Source organism: Penicillium waksmanii (genome assembly GCF_028829765.1).
Source record: "Penicillium waksmanii strain IBT 27052 chromosome Unknown utg000008l:1.0-5622682.0:1.0-5626561.0, whole genome shotgun sequence".
In the NCBI taxonomy this organism is placed as follows: Eukaryota; Fungi; Ascomycota; class Eurotiomycetes; order Eurotiales; family Aspergillaceae; genus Penicillium; species Penicillium waksmanii.
The window spans coordinates 688,374-709,077 of NW_026643254.1; the positions used below are offsets into that span (position 1 = coordinate 688,374).

General features: G+C 47.8%; 8 protein-coding genes across 8 annotated transcripts; 3 read left to right on the forward strand and 5 right to left on the reverse strand.

Moving 5' to 3' along the window:
• Positions 1-29: 29 nt before the first annotated feature.
• N7481_008615 (Aromatic prenyltransferase DMATS type) lies at positions 30-1,421 on the forward strand (the record flags this gene model as incomplete). The annotated part of the gene is made up of 1 exon (XM_057267834.1): positions 30-1,421. The coding sequence occupies one exon, from the start codon at positions 30-32 to the stop codon at positions 1,419-1,421; it is 1,392 nt and encodes a 463-aa protein (XP_057118511.1).
• Positions 1,422-2,769: 1,348 nt separating this feature from the next.
• On the forward strand, positions 2,770-4,129 carry N7481_008616 (Aromatic prenyltransferase DMATS type; the record flags this gene model as incomplete). The annotated part of the gene is made up of 4 exons (XM_057267835.1): positions 2,770-3,445; positions 3,573-3,700; positions 3,766-3,956; positions 4,021-4,129. The coding sequence occupies 4 exons, from the start codon at positions 2,770-2,772 to the stop codon at positions 4,127-4,129; spliced, it is 1,104 nt and encodes a 367-aa protein (XP_057118512.1).
• Positions 4,130-4,649: 520 nt separating this feature from the next.
• N7481_008617 (FAD-binding oxidoreductase) lies at positions 4,650-6,547 on the reverse strand (the record flags this gene model as incomplete). The annotated part of the gene is made up of 3 exons (XM_057267836.1): positions 4,650-5,609; positions 5,670-6,202; positions 6,271-6,547. Coding segments are annotated over 3 exons (1,770 nt in total), but the record flags the coding sequence as incomplete, so codon positions are not given.
• An 811-nt stretch (positions 6,548-7,358) lies between these two features.
• On the reverse strand, positions 7,359-8,676 carry N7481_008618 (NmrA/HSCARG family protein; the record flags this gene model as incomplete). Its single annotated transcript, XM_057267837.1, has 5 exons — positions 7,359-7,624; positions 7,686-8,018; positions 8,097-8,247; positions 8,323-8,534; positions 8,628-8,676. 5 exons carry the CDS (start codon positions 8,674-8,676, stop codon positions 7,359-7,361), a joined length of 1,011 nt encoding a protein of 336 aa, XP_057118514.1.
• A 1,201-nt stretch (positions 8,677-9,877) lies between these two features.
• On the reverse strand, positions 9,878-12,318 carry N7481_008619 (cytochrome P450; the record flags this gene model as incomplete). The annotated part of the gene is made up of 11 exons (XM_057267838.1): positions 9,878-10,040; positions 10,098-10,341; positions 10,435-10,612; positions 10,666-10,785; positions 10,845-10,947; positions 11,009-11,189; positions 11,246-11,432; positions 11,498-11,626; positions 11,689-11,793; positions 11,853-11,992; positions 12,165-12,318. 11 exons carry the CDS (start codon positions 12,316-12,318, stop codon positions 9,878-9,880), a joined length of 1,704 nt encoding a protein of 567 aa, XP_057118515.1.
• Positions 12,319-13,190: 872 nt separating this feature from the next.
• N7481_008620 (uncharacterized protein) lies at positions 13,191-14,465 on the reverse strand (the record flags this gene model as incomplete). Its single annotated transcript, XM_057267839.1, has 5 exons — positions 13,191-13,456; positions 13,541-13,873; positions 13,926-14,141; positions 14,188-14,364; positions 14,420-14,465. The coding sequence occupies 5 exons, from the start codon at positions 14,463-14,465 to the stop codon at positions 13,191-13,193; spliced, it is 1,038 nt and encodes a 345-aa protein (XP_057118516.1).
• A 1,226-nt stretch (positions 14,466-15,691) lies between these two features.
• Positions 15,692-17,691, reverse strand: N7481_008621 (cytochrome P450; the record flags this gene model as incomplete). The annotated part of the gene is made up of 6 exons (XM_057267840.1): positions 15,692-16,301; positions 16,373-16,497; positions 16,558-16,773; positions 16,828-16,952; positions 17,028-17,210; positions 17,286-17,691. 6 exons carry the CDS (start codon positions 17,689-17,691, stop codon positions 15,692-15,694), a joined length of 1,665 nt encoding a protein of 554 aa, XP_057118517.1.
• An 849-nt stretch (positions 17,692-18,540) lies between these two features.
• On the forward strand, positions 18,541-20,639 carry N7481_008622 (cytochrome P450; the record flags this gene model as incomplete). The annotated part of the gene is made up of 9 exons (XM_057267841.1): positions 18,541-18,811; positions 18,878-18,941; positions 18,996-19,257; positions 19,318-19,432; positions 19,510-19,601; positions 19,666-19,983; positions 20,049-20,159; positions 20,242-20,399; positions 20,471-20,639. 9 exons carry the CDS (start codon positions 18,541-18,543, stop codon positions 20,637-20,639), a joined length of 1,560 nt encoding a protein of 519 aa, XP_057118518.1.
• Positions 20,640-20,704: the final 65 nt, after the last annotated feature.

Genomic DNA, 20,704 nt, shown 5'->3' on the forward strand with positions numbered 1-20,704 from the left:
TCTATGTGTCTTGACACGTTCGAATTACCATGACGATTGAAGAGACCAAGAGCCATGTGTCCCAAGGCATGCTGGCTAAAGGAGCTTCCACTTCTCCCATCTCCACAACTTTCGATGTACTGAGCCGATACTATCTTTTCACTGATACTCACCAGAGGGTCTGGTGGGAGAAGACCGGCCGACTGTTCGACAAAGTCCTAGCTTCAGCGGGCTATAACCCTTCCCGTCGCTTAGAGGCTCTCACGTTTTACAAACAGGTCCTGATTCCACTTCTGGGCCCCCACCCGCATCAATTCCGCAGCGCAATTACCCGGAGTGGGCTGCCGCTAGAGTTCAGCGTCAACTACCAGCAACGGGGAGACGTCGACCCGGTGGTTCGCGTCGGATTCGAACCGGTCGCTGCAGCATCGGGAACAGAACTTGACCCCTACAACCAAACGCCGTGTGTTGATCTTTTAAATCAACTTGAAAAGCTGAGTATATCGGGATTCGACCCATCACTGTTCCAATATTTCCTGGACGCTCATACCGTCAACGACCACGAGAAAGGGCTGCTCAAGGAGAAGAAGATCGAAGGGAGCGACCTAACCTCCCAGGCTGCTTTTGGGTTTGATCTGAAGGAAAAAGCTATCTCAGTCAAGGGCTACACATTCCCCGCTATCAAATGCGGTCTCAGCGATAAAGGGTTTGGGGATTTCATTGCCCAATCCATTCAGCCTCTCGTGGCGCAAATGGGCCCCATCCCCTCGTTTGATGTGGTGCACTCTTATCTGGAAGAGACGAATGGCTACAGCCAGTTTGCTTTCTGGTCCTTTGACTGTGTTGACCCTGCCCAATCACGCCTCAAGCTCTATAGCTCCCACAATAGCGTTGTCTGGTCCAAGGTAGAGGAGATATGGACCCTTGGTGGGCGGGCCAAGTCGCCTGCCATCCAAGAGGGTCTGAATTACCTTAAGGAGCTGTGGGAACTAACCAAGCTGTCCGAAGGGCATCGTGAATTCAATGGTGGCTTCGACGATGGCAATGATTTCACCGCGTCCCCAATGGTATGGAATTACGAGATGAAAAAGGGCGAGGCCATCCCCCTCACGAAGTTCTACTTCCCAATCCATGGCGAGAGTGATCAAAACGTCATTAGGGGCCTGGCCCAGTTCTTGTCCCGTATCGGGCTGTCTAAGTATGGTGATAACTACGAGGCGACGGTGCAGCACTATTTGTATGACTTTCCTACTTTCCCCCCTCTCCCCCCCAACATTGATCAGATTGCTAAGTGTGACAGCCCCGAAAGAGATCTGAGTAAAACCGCTCGTCTGACATCATGGATTTCGTTTGCGTATACGGAAAAGACGGGGGTTTACCTGAGTGTATACTACCATTCTTCTGATGAATATCCATGGTTAGAACTAGAGGAGAACAATTAACACAGTCAAGCGGGCTTTCACGCAGCGATTTGGCAGTTCATATCAAACTTATGCCTATCCAGAGCAAAATGAGAAACCTCGATCATCAGGAACTATTATCTCGTAGACCACTGTGCCTGGTTTACTCGAGTTCCTTAGTCAGAAAAGAAACATATAACGTAATCCACGGCCGAGCTGCGCACCCGGTCGAGCTGCGCACCCAGTCGAGCTGCGCACCCCAAAACACAAAGTAAATGCAATAAATTACCACTTCATATCTCAACAACCATATCTATTTATGATAATATATCAAAAAGATATAGTCTAGATAGTATTACTAGCCTACTGGCGAAGTATAAAGAAAGTATTGGAAGTACTGATAGAGATATGTATATTTATGTCCCTCCTGTCAAAATTACGCTGTATTTTATGGTAAAGCATCGAAATAAACATCTAAATTGCGTAAAACTAAGTTATGTTATTTCATATGCTAGAAAAAGCCTATATTATAATATTCAAGTAAAATCAAGCCATGGTTGTTGAGATATGAAGTGGTAATTTATTGCATTTACTTTGTGTTTTGGGGTGCGCAGCTCGACCGGGTGCGCAGCTCGACCGGGTGCGCAGCTCGGCCGTGGATTACGTTACTTATAGATGATTAGTATATCTATAGTCACAAAATTAGGTAACTATCAATCGTGGTTTTCACACTCCGACCAGCTTAAGGCAGAAAATTTCACAAAATATGACTTGATTTATGTATGAATTGAAAGTCTTAGCACACCTTTCACCTCATGTACTTTAACGCCAGGATGTATATCTTCCCCAAGGTAGATGAAATTTAATTATTTCTGGAACTTTTCAAGCATGACGTATCGTGAGTAGTTCTTGTGCAAAAGGCACGTGCAAATCTACAATTCGACCGTCATGGTTACAAAAAGTCGGTGAGGTTCGATCAGGTATCTGAACGACGCATAAGATTCATCTAGGCCTTGCATATTACACTTGGACGCATGAAGAATAGGAAGACTGGCCCGTCTGCAAGGGTGACGCATCTTTGAGTGGGTCGGCCCGATGTGTTGTCTTGCCAAGTATCGAGCAAGGCTATCAAAGCGCACGCATTACTTTCCTACGTACAACCATCAAGGACGTACATGGGTATCTAAAGCTGCATCTTTTCTGCGTCTCTCCTTGCGCACGATGCCAACTCTCATGATGGGTTAGACCATCATCTTTCATTCTCTCACCCCAGCCCGCGCGGTGTATTTAGACTTAACACTTTTTTTTTGTCGATAATGAAAGATCACAAGATCACTTTACTCGTTACCACAATCATTTTTGACAACCTAATCTAATTGCCAAAGGCACCATGACAGTCACAGTCAAGTCTCCCACCTCAGGGGAAATCAAAGGCAATGGCGATTCCCAGAACGCGAGTCCGCCATTCAAGTGCTTCGCCTTTCAGGATCATGCCGAGCATGCCTGGTGGGACAAGACGGCGGCACTATTGTCTAAAGTTCTCCAATCCGCCCAGTACAGTGTTGAACACCAGTATCTTTATATGATGCTGTATAGGACTGTTCTGATTCCTCGCCTCGGCCCACACCCCCATACCTGGGATTCCTTTATCACGTATTCCGGAGTCCCAGTGGAATTCAGCATTAATTTCCAGGAGCATGGTCCTCCCACAGCTCGGATCGGGTGGGAGCCTATTAGCCACAAGTCAGGTTCCTCGGCAGACCCAATCAACAAGGCCACTATCACCGAGGCAATTGCCACCATGTCCGAACTCAATCTCAAGGGATTCAACACTAGGTACCTCAATCATATGATAGAATCACTCACCGCTACTAGCGAAGAATCCGCCGAGGTTGGTCGCGATCACTTATATCTTCTCAGGATGAAGAATCAAGTGTCCTTCGGGCTCGATCTGAAGGGCGGAGAGGTCTCTGTCAAATGCTACTTGTATCCAGCCCTGAAGTCGCACCTGACGGGCAAGTCGTTCAGAGTCTTGGTGAACCACGCGGTGCACTCTCCTCGGTGGGGTCTGCTATCCCGCCTTGGATACAGTCCACGAATATCTAGAGAGTGCAGGATTGTACAACCAGTATTCTTTTATTGGAATTGATTGCACTGCTGTTGCCAAATCTCGGCTTAAAGTGTACAATACAGTCCAGGACGTGACATGGTCTAAGCTGCAAGACATATGGACTCTGGGTGGTCGCTTTAAGTCCCATGCCACTATACAGCGCGGGCTTCAGTTCGCCCAAAAATTCTGGCAGCTGGTCACTTTGGATCAGGTGAGTGGTTACAGGCTCTCCTTTCCAGTCATACTCAGTTATCTTTACTTACTATCCGGTCTCAGGAGAAAATGGACGTGGGCATCTGGAGTTACGAGCTCGCTGCTGGATCCAGCATTTTCCCCAATCCGAAGTACTATTTCATTCTGCATGGTCTCAATGACATTAAAAATGCTCAGGCTATTGCCAACTTTTACGAATATGTCGGATGGCATGACTTGGCTGCAACATTCATCGATTCGGTCAAAGGATACTTGTTTGTTTGCCCTCCTGATTGCTCCTGCGTGTCCATCCATGCTAACTACTTCATAACGTGATAGTCCGAATTTCGGATCTGGAGAGACGTCGAACTTGATACAATATGTTTCATTAGCATATTCGGAGAAGACAGGCGTGTATCTGAGTGTTTATTACCACAGTTCTCTGTAGCCAGATAGCTCGTTGTCAGGCCAGAAGATTTACCTCTGAATTTAATGATCTCTTTGACTTCCTCCGTTTATCTAGTGCGCTAATAATTCTTCAGGGTGCTTGTTAATTTCTCTGTTCCACAAGCCTGGCGGTTTGATCGGGCTGTGTATAGAGCAAGGTTCATGGTCAATAATTGCCTCGGTAATCAACCAAACTAGTCCATATAGCAAATCAGGGGTTCCATTGAAAATTTGAACACGATATTCCTGAAAGTCAGAGGGAAGGGATTTTTTGAACTTGAAGATCTAAATTCTACACTGATCAGATTGATTGGCAAAACCACTTTTGGAAAGACTAAGTTGGTGAATTGCAAGCATCGCGTAAGATTGCTGAATTGAAGGTCAACCTATTACACAGAGACAAGAGCAGCCCGCTACCTTCATACAATAATCCAGTCCAGGTAACCACTAGATACTATCTGCGTTGTCCATGATTTGACACGATCTACAAAGCTATAATACGGCCACAGAGAAGCCCACCCCCGATCAACTCGACACATGCCATCCTCATCCCACCGCTCCGAACCCACCCCAACTCGAGTTAGGAATAAATCATCAGGGTCCCAACGCCCTTTGAGAGCCACAAGGCGATGGTAATGGGATCCCCAGAACACCTGGGAAGGGTGGCTTTCGTACGGGAACGGTATGCCCAGGTATCCTCCCATCGTCCCCTGTTCAAGGGCCTGAAGCGCCGGCAGCTGCACCATAGCCAGTTCGCGCTGGACATGGTCGTATCCGATCCAATCAGGAGCTGAGGGCAGGCTGTGGCCCAGAGTTAGGGACATTACAGCATATCGCCAGGATGGATGGATAGCGCGATCCGCTGTGTCCTTGCGTCGCACGGCGGGCCCACCGACCATTCCTTCCAGACTTACCACATTTCCAGGCTTGTAACTGAGCTGGGCGAGCGTTTGGCTAATCCGCGAAGGTCCCTGGGCCGACGTCATTAGATCTCGTGAAACTAGTCGTGACGCGGTCATCATCCCCATGCCGGCCTGGTCCAAACCTTTGGGAATCGCAAGATACGCGGACAATCGATCAAAGGACTCCTCGGACGACTCCACTGATAACCCGCGCGCTTCGATGCCTTTTCGTAGTTCATGGAGAACATCTTGGCCGTCCACGTGGGTTTTGTTGATGAGATAGGACTCAATGGTGAGAAATGCCGCGTTGCCATGCATAACCGGGATCGCAAAGGCTTGGACAGCGTCGCCGCGATCCACCAGGACAGGGATTGTGTGGAGTAAATCGGTGACAGCGTCCCAGAAGGCAGGGTTCTGCCCATGGGGACTGATCACATTCAATTTCGATACGGTGGCGGGAACATCGGGGTAGGTGCGGAATGTGACGTGGACGATGACCCCAAACGTGCCGCCGCCGCCTCCACGAACGGCCCAAAAGAGATCCTGATTCTGGTACTGGTTCGCAGTGACATAGACACCCTAAAATGAGCAGTGAGATCGGTCATATACCGGGACTTCTAAGACCGGCAGGCCACTTACCTGCGCCGTTACAACCCCAATTTCCAACACATTGTCGACCCCCAGGCCTCGCGACGGGGTCAGAATTCCATAGCCACCACCTTGCATCCAACCACCCGCAATTCCAACCGTACTGCAGCTTCCTCCTACCACGGTATATCCCGCGTCGGCGGCCGCCGAGTAGAGCTCCCCTGTGAGCACCCCCGCCCCTACTGTCACTGCGGGGCCGTCTGAAGGCACTGATTGACCGACTGGAGCCTGAGGAGTGAACGATTCCACATGATCAATACCCTTAAGACCAGCGGTATGAAGCTGCAGTGAGTTGGGGGCTGATGAACGTCCTGCCAGATCGTGACCGGTGTTGCGAATGGCCAGTCGCAGGCGATGGGAGGCGGCAAATTGGATCACCTGCTGCACCGCCGACACGGACCGGACATGGGCCGAGTAGTGTGCCACGCGACCCTGGTGGCATTGACCGCGTTCCGGTAGGTCTTGGGCGTGGCAACTCTGCTTCTGTGGTCGTGATTGTTCCCAGGTGTCTACCTGCAGCGCGGCTGCCATGAAGTAAACAATTAGTATCAGCGAGAGTAACTTTTGAGACTCCAGGGCATGGCCAGTTTACCGGGATTGTTAACGCGCCATGTGGTGTTGCGATAGTGTTGAACGAGCTCATCACAGGAGCTTTTGGAATAATCCTTTTCGTGGCACACAGCTCCAACTGGGCGTAATTGCACCAGATAGCCATCGATGGTATCATTGAAGTCACTCCACGCCGCCGGCGAGGGCCAGCAATCATCATTCGGACCACACCGGCATCGGGACTCCTGGTCGTTAGAGAAGTAATGTCCTAAGCCGAGGGCAAGGATCAGAAAAACCCCAGCGAGCCGGAACGCCATCATGAAATGATTCACGGCGAGAGGCTGAAGTTGACCCGCAGTCGGGTCTTGGAAGCTAAGCGGCGTTGGGTGGAAAGTGGAAGTAGAACGGGGGGGGAGACCAGAGTTGACGATGAAGAAACAGCAGAAGAGCAGGAGTGATAGAGAGAAAGGGTAGCTGTAGACTACTATGAATGGCGCACGAGGGGAGTGGAATTCGAAAACTATGAACTGTCGAGATAGCGTCACCAGCCTCGCACTCCCACCGATCTCTCCCATGATAGGATTCGCGACGATTAGGTGGACCTGCAAGGGGGAAGTCGCGGCGGGTTCCCAGAGAGTACCACCGCACGGCGTGACAGTATGTGCAAGGGGCAATCTGTTCATGCAGCATACTGGTTCCATTCCCCAGTCTGTGATTGCGCCGATAAAATGGAGTAGTCCGCACTATGGGTCCCTTCCATCACAAAGCCGAAAAGTTGCTACAAAACCAGCACAGCAAGGATCATTGGTGTATTGGATTTTTGGAGGCCAAAAGTAGAGTAAATGTAAATTTGCAAAAAATTGTTTGTCTTAGAGCAGACTATTACAGTGGGACCAGCTTCTGCGGATCGGGCCGTAGTGTACCAGCGCTTCACAGTATGCAACCCGACTTCTGCGGATCGGGCCGTAGTGTACCAGCGCTTCACAGTATGCAACCCGACTTCTTTCAAATGGCCGTGTTTTAGATAATTTTGCAACAGAGTATGGAGTATGTTTCCGTGGCTTTACCCCATGAAATTGCGTTGGCCGAGCATAGAGTAGTAATTCAGTCTGCCTGGGGGCTGCTAAACTGCTACGTGTGCTGTGGAAAGACGTCTGCAAACCATTCCGCACATGTCATAAGAGATTCTCGGCCTCCAGCCCCTTGTTTAGCCTTCTGGGCCGTTTTCTTCAGTTCAGCCGCAGTCTGAGATTCGGTGATGCCACACCCAAATATTTCACCGGCCCGCATTTGATAAAACTCGAACACATCTTTGGACTCCTTCAACTCTGGCTTGTCAAAGGCTGGGAATGTTGACGGGTCATTATATCCAATGAACCGTGCCGGCTGGTTTCTGACTAGAGAGAAAACGTTAACAACCCACCAACGACAGGAATAGGGTATGCGGGTTTGGAATACCTCGGACAAAGGTGTCCACCACATCCGCAAAGGACTGGATATCACCGACAGCTTGGACGGTGCGCCGGTTCCAACGAAGCGGGTTCAAGAAGATACCATGGACCAAGTCACCGAAATCTTCCTCAATACAGATCCAGGGTACGTTCTCACCACCGCCGATCAGCGGACTCCGTAACGTAAGTTGTCCCTCGGAGTCTTTGTTAAACGGGAACCCGCCAAATCCCTGGTAGAAGGATGGCATGAGAAAGTCCTCCATATACCACGAGGACATGATCGGGGTAAAGGTGATGAAAGCTGGATTTTCTCGGCCCCAGGCCTCGCCCCATGCCTTGACTGTCGCGGAAGGGTCAGCATTTCTAAGAAACCAACACTCTCCGTTCATTCATCGGGAGCCTTGGGGAAGGTGCATACTGTCCAAAATTGGGGTGCGGATTTGGCCATTAGTGAGAGCCTCTGCGGATGGCTGAGAGCTGAAAACAACGTGTGGGATAGCAGCGGCAGCGGCGCTCCTTAGAATGAGGTTCCCAAAGTCCAGATCATACCGACCATTTCTCACAGCGTCCTGGTGGTAGTCAGTCGGGGCTGCTCCTACCCGGATCTACGATAAGAAAAGACCATAGGAGTGGAAGTAAAGTACCGAGTTTGAATAGGTATTGTTAATGAAGATGCCCCAGCTACCAGCGATGGCGTTGAGAATGGAATTTTCGTCAAGGCCATCAGTTTGCACCACGTCTGCACCCAGTACCCTAAGCTCGCTTGCCTTGCTAGATGACTTATCTCGGGTGAGGCATCGCACATGGAACTCGGAGTTTTTGAGAAGGGAACGGGCAACCGAGCCTCCCTGTTGACCTATGCCATCGTGAGATCATGTCAGGAACAGCCCCAGGAATATTTCACTACGCCCTCAAAGAGGCATCAATATATGGAATATGGCTGGCTCACCGGTAGCTCCAACCACAGAGATAGTCTTGCGCTCTGTAGAAACTGTCATGGTTCTGTGGAGGAAGTGGATGAGAAGGGATGATTCGTCTGACGACTGGTTTTTCAGGACCAGGATGTGTTACCAATCGTTATTCAGTCGGAGAAACGGAGCCTCGTGAAAGCCTGACCGGTGCGTAAGCATACGTACATCGTGTCTTGAGCTGATCACCCATTTTCTACCAGTAAGGAGAAAACTCAAGTTTTTCTGGGCCTGGAAAAGAATTTTGATAGGAAGCTCTGGAATTACCGCTTAGGTACGCGATGGTCCCGCAAGGGACCTGGAGTTGATATTTTCTCCAAACTACTCATGCAGAGTCTAGTTTCACCGCATGGAGGCACATTTTATCGCTCAGAAACATGCATAATATGACATGTCGAATTTGATCCAATATCTATAGTCGGTGTGAACTAGGACCCAAAGAAGAACAATCAATACGGATCTAGCCCGGCATGCGCCTTGTATTTTCAGCCAGGTGACTACCTCGCTATGGGACAGCAAGGACTCTGAACCTACAAGTTCACGTACATCAGTGTATGCAATACTCATCGTGAGCCCCATGAGCAAATACGATGTAGATATGAAATCATTTGGAGGAGAAATCTTTTTAAAATCACACGGTGTAGCTCACATGGGAGCTACGCAGTCCAATCACCACCGTTAAAAGCGAGATATTTTACCATAACATCTTAACTACCACACTCTTAGCTCATTTCTAGGTTTTTGACAAATTATACGTGTTCAATTAGATATCAAGCTATGATAATGCAATAAAATTAGAATCGGCAGTTCTCGGCAGTATTATTATGAAATGAATCGAAAGCTTGCACTGTTATGCATCAATATGGTACCGAAACTAGAGTATTTGAACTTTTCAAAGATATCGCCCGGTCTCCATGTCGTGGAATATACTGAATCTCTCGAAAGTTAATAGATATTATGTTTTAAACATCCGACTATAAGAGAAAGTCCATGTAGATCACTATTGCTCAGATACTGAGACGTATATTATCGCATTTACAGTATATCCGACAGCTCAGTGCTAAATGTATCTCTAGATCAATGCCCCATACAACCGAAAATGAAATTCCTCAAAGCTAGATGCCTTTGCAATGCTGCTAGCTGGGTTGAGCAGAGTGACCTAGACCAGTTTACAGAATTCAGTAATTAGGATGGTACAAGTGTCGCGCTGATCGGTCGACGTTGAAATAATTTATACAACGGCTGAGGGTGAAGGTGTACGCTGCTTGATAGACATGCGTCGTTGTTCTAAAGAAGGGTAGCTAGTGTCTTCATCACACTTCCTGATGTCGAATTTAAACAAGAAGTGGGCCAAGATGAGACGCAGCAGATCCGCAGCGAGTTGCTTGCCCGGGCTAGGAAGCGTCAGTAATGCACTGGGCAACGATGAGGACACAGACTGGTAAACTCACCAGGCGTGCTTCCCGTCACCAAACTGGCGTGTTCTAGGGGTCGAGCCAGCTATTTTGTAGTTGTTTGGTTTGTCCGACTGCTTCCCGAGCTTGTGGAATCGGAACGCATCAAATTCTTCCGGGTTATCGTAGTACCGTTCATCCATATGGAGCTGCGTATTTGGGGCAAAAACCAATGTTCCCTTGGGTAGCTTTAGGCCGTTAGTAAAGGTGTAGTCTTTCTTAATGATGCGATGCACTGTGGCTACGGGAGGTTGTCAGAATTTAACCCATGGAACACAATGAGGCAGATGATTCAGGAATTTTCGACAAGAGAACAAGTCGCAGTGAAGCTTACCTGGACCCACGGGCTGCAGGCGCATGGTTTCTTTAATGAAACTGTCCAGTTTCGTCATGGCTTCGATAGATTCCCTGCAGACCCCTCCATGGTCGCGGATGGCTTGCTCAACTTCGTTGCGAAGATCTTCGATCAACTCGGGCCGTTGAGTGAGCTCGTAGAAGCACTTTGTAAGTACCTGAATCGCTATCAGTATCGTTGAACTCAATACATATCGGGACATGTTCATACCGAGCCGGCGGTGTGAACGGCGCCAAAGATGGAGGATACCAGCAACCCAGCCACATCGAATGGGGTGTACTCGCCGGGTGTTTCTCGCTTTGTCCACTCCCACACCCACTGGGCAAGTGTCTGCAAACAATCTCAGCTTCATTATCGCAGGCGAAGAAGGGTAACTTTCAATCACGAACCATCTGGTCTTCTTTGGCATCGGCACCGTGCTTCATGTCTTCGACGATGAGACCGCTCAGTTCAGCCTGCATGCGAGAAGCGGCAAAATGCGGACCCAACAAGCTATGCGAAGAGTTAGCTGAATCAATGCAACTCAAATGACAGGCGAGACGAGGGTACATACGGTCTCAATATGCGTGGCAGCCACGAAATCTGATTTCCACTGACTGGGACGGCCGAGCCATACCTCATGAACAACGCGATGGCATCAGGGTCACGGCAGAGCGGGTGTCCCACCAACACTCGTCCGATCATGCGCAGCATCAACGCCAGTGCAACCGGAAGGCAGTCGAAATCACACCACACTGAGTCGATGTTAGCTGACCATAACATATATTCGCGGGCTAGGGACGACATTTACCGCCCGGAGGGATGTTGAGTTCCGCGATCATGCCAAACTCTTGCTCCTTGACGAGCTCCTGAAAGTATAAGGAGTTCTTTCCTGTTGTTCGGTTTCTTGACCAAACCACGGCCTTTGAGAGAGCTGCCACCGGGACGTGGTTGAGCGAGTCTGCAACACCCGGGCACGTGTACATGGTCTGGAATAGCTGTGGACGTGGTTTGTCAGGATGCCCATTTTGGACCATAATCACCGGAAACAGGAAGGACTCACATCTTCACTGACGGCGTCCAGGGATGCGTACTCAGGGCCGAGGACCTGATATTCGCGAACCATTTTATCGTTGCATATACAGACCTCCCACCTGTTCCGTGTCCGTATTTGGAACGCATAATCGCCGTGCTTGGATTCATTGTCAGTATTGTCCATTGAAATGGCATATATTTTTCGTTCAAACAACCGACCTTGACGTATCCTTCTTGAAGCAATTGGTCACTGTTCGCTGGCCACTTTAGCCCGGACCATCTAGACGCCAGAATTCCCTTAGGGCCAACGGTGGGTAGATCAATCTATTAGACCGTCGTTAGTTCATGGTTTTGGTATCGACCGAGCGGCTTCAAGTCCATACCCATGAGCGATAGTAGCGAACCCAGCGAACAAGCAGCCAGACAGCAAGAAGGCCTCCGAATGCCTTAATCTCCGGGAATCTTCCCAAGTGATGATAGAGGATATTTAGAAGACCTGCGCTGTCCATACTGAATTCGGCATCTGAAGAAATATCGTTACAATATGGTTCTATGCTTCAAATCGGTGGTGGAACGCTGTGAATTCGTTGATATCTTTATATTATTGCATGTAATGTGTCATTGATGCCTCTACCACTACTCGCTGACCGCTTCTCTTAATACCCCTTCATTCGAACGAGGATAGTTCCACTCACTGGCATACCGTTCCATTTCGGTGTCGCAAAATGTGGGCCTGATGGAAATGAAAGGAATGTCACTCGGCATATATGGCTGCTTCTCCTTGCAGGCTGAGCAAGGGTTAGGTGCAGTCGGAATTGCAGGTAGACCTCGCTTGATCTTTTTGAACATTAATTGTATAGTGTTGTTTAGGTATCTTACCGTTGATGGGACGGAACGAGGCGGGGATCCTTTTCCTTGATAAGACCTGCAATACGAAAATAATGACTCACAATTTAAGCGGATTAAGATGATGCCAAAATTAGATGAATAACAATGACATAACATACCGGCAAGCGAGTGGTTCTACCTAACACGTCACCTCGAATGCGATGAATTGTAATTTTTAACTCCTACGTTTAAGGCCTAATATTAAATTTGGCTCTGTTCATATAGTATAAGTAAGGGTTTAACAATACTTTAGGAGCCTTAGGTTGTTTTGAGACGCTATTATCGAGTTATATATTCGCGCAGAAATACGTCGTGTTTTATAATAATATCGTCAATCATGATTCGGCTGTACCATAACTTATATAGATACTATATATACTATAATAAGATACTTGTCTTAATATTGGATCATAGAAAGGGTTGATTGTTAAGATTTTTATTTAATCTTGAATTTAAGGTTCTGTTCTAGCTAGATCACTCGCTTGCCAAATACGGTCTCTTATTCATTCAAAAGACAGGCCTCATCTACATCCTGATGAATGGCCGAATATACATAAAGAGAGAAATCGAGGGAGAGTTGCTACTTTTGGCTGTTCCTGAAAGCTACTGCTTCCATTGCTTGAAGTCTTAAGTTATGATGCAGACTCATTGAGCTGAGCGCTCCGTAGTGTCCGTCCCAATTGAAACGTCCAAAGCAAGAAAATGTGACAGCCGCCATAACTTTATTGACCTTGGATGAAGTAAAGCAGTGATATTTTGATAACTCAATTTCTATATGCCAGATACTAGATATTGAGACGAGGGTACGGATTGCCGCTTAGATCTCGGAAGAATCACAAATTTTGGGCTTTCAGGACTTGTGCCTTTTTAAACCAGGTCTTAAATGTAACAAGACCTCCCTTCTGGCCCCGAGACGACATTGCTGATTCTTTCAATGCGACCGCAGTAGACATATCACTTTCGTGTTCTGCAAACCACCGGCCACCACAATGCTTCATGTACCAGAACATTTGGCGAGTTTCGACTCGGCACCTTGTCCCATTGAGCTTAATACTGGACCAGGATGGCAATTCCTCGTACCGGGCAGGAATGCCAGTGGCTACAAGTAACAACCTTTAGTCACATGAAAGACCCAACTGCCAGAGGACGGAATTGGAAAAAGAGAGGAGGGGGAGCGGCGTACCTTGTGTATATGAAGATGCTACATCAGACATTGTAATCTGTTGGCTCGTTGCCTGAACCAATACCTGATCGTATTTGCACGGGTTCAAAAAGATACCAATCACAATGTCGCCGAGATCGTCCTCGCAACTGACCCAGGGCATATCGCCTTTCCCTCCGTAGTCCGGGGTGCGGAAGTCCACTTCTCCTGTTTCTGGGTCGGGATTCCAAGGAAACCCACCGAATGCATCCACGAATGAATCGTCAAAGAAGCACTCCATAAAAGAGGCACATAGAATGGGAGTGAAGCTCGTAAACTGTTTCTTACGCCCATATTGCTCAACGTGGTATTTGGCTTCAATTGTTAATAAGCAACTGTAACAATGGCGGTGATAGAATTTACCTACTCTCGAAGCCTTCGATATGCATTCTGCCTTTCGTAGCGTTCGTGATGGATGGTCCAGAGCTATAGACAACATGCTGAACGCCTGCTTTCTCCGCAGAATCGATTACCGACACGCCAAGGTCATAGTCACTAGGACCATCCAATGACTTCAAAGCCTGTGCACACACAACTTGAGTAAGCCTCCTTGTCACCAAGAATGGGAATTTCGATCGGAACCCTACCTCATCATCAGAATTGGTGTTGATAAATGCCCCCCCAACTACCAGCAAAGGCATTGGTCATTTCACCGATGTTGAGTCCATCTGCCTGGACTAACTCCGCCCCAAGCGACGCAATAGCTTTCGCTTTGTCGGATTGAGGGTCTCTCGTGATTACACGGACGTGAAAGATCTTATCTTTGTGTGCCAGCAGGGAACGTGCAACACTACTGCCCTGGTTTCCTGTATCGGTCAGCTCATCACTGGGAGCTTATCTCAAGCATCAAAAGCTTCTTACCAGTTCCTCCGAATACTGTCACAATTTTCTTCGCTTGAATAGTCATGTTTACCAGCTCAGGATAAGCTTAGGGGTGATGTTCGATATCAAATTAATTCTGACTTGTACATTTGGGTCCAGATTGAATGCATCGGCACTTTTATATATATCTTGTGCCGGAAACTGGATAATCTTCTTCACACACACCACAAACGAGTATGCATACATACGGATTGAATTGGCTACGTGTTCTGACCGATTTTGCATGTTAAATGCCATCTGACGCGCAAAGCATGCCCTCGATTACTGCATAGCACCACGATTCTTCTGTAAGCGCTACTGCAAGCGCTATCTGATAGCTCAATTCTAAATCATACGAGCAAACGAAGAAAATATGAGCTGGACTTACGCATGCACACTGCTGTGCACCATGACAGTTTTTCCCTTGCATGCTAGGTGCTGCTACCTGCATGAGACCCATGGCCATTAGGAATTGTGGGGCTGTGTCCCGACTTCCCAATACCGCTCTCATGACCCGGGAATACGACGTCGCCTCATGTATTTAACAAGTAATACCTGAGCTCGATCTGAAAAAGTCCTAGAGCTAATAATAGGCAAGTGTCGGTGTAGTAAATATGGGCCACTGGCACCAATTTGTGACAGATCCAGAGGCTAACTCAATTAGTAAGATCCTGAAAGAATCATTAGTCATCCTGAATTAATATATCGCTGAGTTTTGGGATTTTATGACGGCTTTTGTCGAAATTGAAAATTGTGTAAAGCAAATAAAATAGTGCAAGCATACGTGAAAATGCCAAGGAACAGTTAAGATAATCTTTACACGCAAGCCATTCATTCCACTATTTCTGATATATGGTATTTAACCCGGGACTGTGCAACTCCAGATAGAGGCTCTGACAAGACAAGCCAACATGAGTATTTCTGAGCGATACATGCTATCGAGGCAATTTCTGCGGCTCCACGGGTTGTTGTAATGCGTGAGCCGGGTACCTATTGGCCTTTCCGAGGCAGCATTTGATACAATATGCTACTGTATGAGGCGAATGAATCATATGGATGATATTCATTAAGTGGCTTAGCAATAACCGCACAATATCTTTGAAAATTTAGGGGGCAGCCCTGGAGGTTACGTAAATGTCCAAAAACATACAAATATAGCTTGATATGCCAGGAACGGTGGCAAAATATCATGAGCGTGAACAAGCGGATATCGATCCTTTTCGGCGACAAAATTATGGAGTAGATATCCTAGCAACAAATTTCCGTCCTCTATCATTGAATTGTCGACGTCCCTCGCCCAGGACGTTCCTTGAAGATGGTCCAAAGAGGGCCAATCCCCATACTGAAACCGTCAGCTCGTTGTTTCCAGTATTCCTGTAGCTGGTTCTTGTTCGATGGCTGTGCTTCAAATTGGCTCAAAATAGAGTATATTGTATACCTGATCTGCATCAGAGCAGCATTCTTGCCAACACAATTGTATGCTCCCATCAAAAAAGGAGCAAAAACCTCTGGATGGTGAATCAGGTCGCGACGGCTTGACCAACGCTCTGGAATGAACTCATTGGGGAATTTGAAGTTCCGCTCATCCCGGAAGACGGCATAGAATGGGACCTTGACGTGAACATTGCCGGGAATGAACGTGTCTCCTACCTGTATCCCCTCAGGTGGTGTGATTCGGGGAAACCCCGAGGGCCCGGCGTAATGAAGTCGTAGTGATTCATTGATTATACCGTTCAGAAGCGGTAGCTTTGCTAGATCTTGGATTTTTGAGCCATTGTTGCTGTCTTCGGCCTCATCAAACTCGTCCTGCAGTTTCTTTTGGTAGTCGGGGTAAGCCATCAGATAATACAAGATCCCAGTCATAGTGATGGCCACCGTGTCGCTGTTAATACCAAATCATTAGATCCCCTCGCATAATAAACCATCGAGTCCAGTTGTGAAGTTTTACTGTACCTTCCGGCAAAGACCGATAACGAGGCATCAGCGATCAGATTCCGCCTTGCCTCCAATGTTTGGGGTGATTTGGTAGAAAATTCGTTCCAAAGCCAAGCGAAGATGTCTCGCGGGTCATCCTTTCTCTACATGAGCGTATGATTAGTTTCACAACCACCGCATTTCAGAAACACTGTGGTAGCTACCTTCAACCTCTTCTCCATTGCCGTCTCAGAGAAATCCAGGAACTGTTGCAGTCCTCTATTGAGAATCGGTATACTCCGGAAAAACATGATGACCCACGTCGCGCGAATCATTATTCCCGTTGACATGTTTGAGTCGTGTAAATATTGCATCATGTAATGTGGCTTTTCATTGGCAAGGGTGCCAAATGATTCTGCAAACGCAAGTTCACCGATGATCTGCTCATATATCCGTGATTAGCAGCACCTCTCCATCCAGACGGAGCCTCTTACATCAAACATGAGGCACCCGAACCACAGAGTCATATTCACGGGAGTACCCGAGGCTGCACGATTGCTAACTTTGTCGGCGAGCTGATTCACGCAAGCTCGCAGAGAGGGTTCGTATTCTTTAAGAGCTAAACAGGACCCACATGGCAGGGTTAGAGAATACAGTGGTAAAAGTGGTCCCAAGTTCGTATCGCGCAACTTACCAGTAGGTCTAAATGCATGATCCCATACACGTCGGCGACGTTGATGTTCTGCTCGATCGCGTGTCCCAAAAACGGACCGATGCGGCTGCAATATATCATACCAAGGACCCTTGATACATGAAGACTTGGACGAGTGAATTGCAGCGATAGCATCCGGATGGTTGACCGAAAGCTCAGCTGGACCTGACCAGGTGACTTGCATTAGACCATATTTTCGCCCGCTAAGAGGAGACGATCGGGAAAGACCGTACTACTTACCCACTCGAACAAAATCGCCATACAGTTGGTGATAGTCTGCGACCATCTCGAAAGCGTTGGTGCTCTTGGCAGATTTCCACATAATGTACGCGTTCGACAGGCGGGCTTTAGGAGGGCCTGGAAATCGCCGCAAAGGATGGAATTGCCATCGGTATACCAGAATGCTCATACAGAGACCTGCGCTGACTCTCAACGCGTGCAAGTTTATTGCTGATAGCCTGGCCCAAAAAATATCGTGTCGAGTATGAGGCATTATTGCTCCAAGTGCCAAAAGCGGTACCCAAACAGCAATCAGTTTGACAATTAATACCGGCAGGGCGAAGTCCCATTCCCCATGTCGAAGCACAAGAAGATGGAAGGAAATGCCTGCGGTGATATCCAGGAGAATAGGCGATAATAATTCCATTGTGGCCACCATCATTATAATTGAAGTACGATCAGTATAGATATCCTCACCAAGACAGCAGAAGCGCTGCGGTCGCGATATTTGGCTGGAATTGACTATCCAAATGAGGCCTTGAACTGCGACAAAGACCTTGCGCTAAAATGTAGCGAACCAGTCAATGATGGGATTGAGTATACTCAGACGTAGACCGGACACGCTGGGTCTAATCTGTTCTCTTTTTGCTACCTAGGACTGCTAGGTACAAATTTTGCCGATCCTGGCTATCAGCATCCTGGACCCCCACTCTTCTATGGGTTATATTCAATGATTAAAATTCTCGCGGGGCTTGATGGGTGCTCCAAAATTGGTACCTGATGACGCGAAATATACGGTATGAGGGCTGGTTCGTGAAGGCAAGGGGCACATGCTATCCCATGTTATGATTCTGGAATGCTGCTCCACTTCAGCGCACCCGGCACGTCCAAGGTTGATGCAAGGAGCACCTACATTGTAAATCTGCCACTGCAGAGCTACGATGTCCTTTTGTAAAAAGCAAGATAAAAATTGTATGTAGCGGAATTTTACCGGCCGGGTATGCATAACACTTCCACTGAATACGCGGACCGTACCGTAGCAGATTGGGTTGCAGGAATAAATCCGCATACCCCTTACAGGTAAAAATTCGACATCCCATGAGTGCAAAGGTAGCAAACTAGTAAATTGATGTTGTTCCACCGCCTCTCTAATTCACGCGGAATGCATATGGTCGATGTCTTTAACTCTTGAGTAATGGTATATAGGATATCGGTCCAATTTTCGAATTTTTTCTTGATCACTGTGAAGGTGACTTAAGTGGCTGTGAAACCTATCATGGCTGACGGATCTACTACCATGCCGCTACAGGAGGGAACGAAGTGGACATATTTGTTACTTGTCCACTGGAACGAGATTCTCTATGCCCTGATCACCGTGTATCTGGCTTCACAATCGTGGAAGGCATTCAGCCGTCTATACCTTCATCCACTCGCTTCCGTGCCAGGCCCGAGGCTCGCTTCTATCAGCACCCTTTATGGGTTCTATTACAATTATATTCAAGATGGCACATACAGCAAACGCTTCGCTGAAATGCATAGCAAATACGGTAATATTACTTGACTTCCCTGTCATTGTCCCAGGTCACAACATAAAACCTGACATGAGATCACAGAATCACCCGTAATTCGAGTGTCGCCCAACCGAGTTCATGTCAATGATGTGAAATTTTATGAGACGTACGAATCATCTATCCATTTATTAGTAGCTGAATACTGACACCCACGCAACAGTGTATTTCGTACAGGAGCCCCTTATTACAAAGAACCCGAGTTCTATAGTTCCTTGGGCGCCGACGGGGCATTGGCCTCTCTTATAGATCCAGCAGAGCACCGAAAGCATCGTTCTTACTTGAGCTCGCTATTCTCCGCTCAAACAACGGTTGCTTTGAAACCTCGACTCCTGGAGACCTTGATCAAAACAGCCGGTTATCTCCAGAAGGCAGCTGTGAAAGACAAATCAGTCAACATCCAAAATATTTACAGCGAGCTCATCGTAAGACACAGGCACCTAGGTTTAATATGAAATATGAGTGATGCTAACTCCGGACTAAAGGGCGATGTAGTGTGTGAGCTAATGTTCGCGGATAGCTACAACTTCATCGAATCCGGCGATGAGGGCCACCCTCTGTTGAACGAGGTCGACAATCTGGGGTCTATTACCTGGCTCAGTATGTCAATCAATTGCTCCGTCCACCCTGCCCATTTATCTAGTTCCTTTCAAGATTACCCAATCTAACTTGAGCAGTGATGGAGTTTCCTGGCTTAAAAACAGTCATGAAAGCTCTCCCTTCTTCTATAGGTCATAAGCTAAGCCCGGAAATTATTAGGTTCAAAAAGGTGAGCCTAATTCCCAAGGTCGGAATTAATCCTCGGAGGGGCAATGCTGATATTGACTGCGCAGTTCTGTGAGGACCGGCTGGAGGAGGCACAACACAGAAAGAAAACTGGCAATCCCCCTGCCAGGAAGTCATATTTCGATCTGTATTTGGAAATTGACAGTCGCAAAGACACCATACAAAACGTGGCGCAGGTGTTCGATGGTGCATTCAACTTCATGACTGCAGGAATTCACACAACTGCTTACACTCTATCCTGGGCTACCTTTAACATTCTGAGCTCGCCATCTGTTTTGGTCAAGGTCCAATCGGAACTAGATGAAGCCAAGGTGACGATACGTGATGACTTCGATCCAAAGGCGATTCAAAATCTGCCGTATCTGGTATGAAACTTTCCGAGACTCTGTTCCGCTATTTCTGGACAACGTCGCTTATATTATCTGTCTAGGGAGCAGTGATCCGAGAAACAATGAGGATGGCCGACCCGGTGCCTGGCTATCTGCCCCGTGTGGTGCCGAAGGACGGAGTTCAAGTTGGGTCATTCTTTCTACCTGGAGGTGTAAGCCTATACGAAGTCTACTATGACCACCGTAGCCCTGATCAGTTGGGCTCGGATATTCTCACTAACAAAATTTGTTCAGACCAGCGTTTCCACCAGCCATCCTGTCGTTCATATGGATCCGTCCATCTTTCCTGAGCCACATAAATTCGACCCTGATCGTTGGATACGTGGGGGAGAGCAGCTCGAAAGGTACAGCGTCCCTTTTGGAAAGGGTTCGCGTCGTTGTATTGGGATGAGGTATGTTGAAGAGCGATCTGATTCAGCAGTACATCCGAGAAGAATAATGCTAATAGTGGTTGGGCATGAAGCGTCGCTTACATGGAGCTATACACCGTTCTCGCCTTTATATTCAGTCATTTCGAACTTCAATTGGTGGACAACGACCAGTCCCAAGAAGGGATCCAATGGGCCGACCGCATTGTTGCCCGCGCTACATCTAGCTTCAAAATAAAGGTGATCAAGGATCGCTGGGAGTGAATAGTACGGCTGACATCCACGCACCGGGGGCAAATTGGTTAAATAGTAGTTCACCCTAGAGAGTC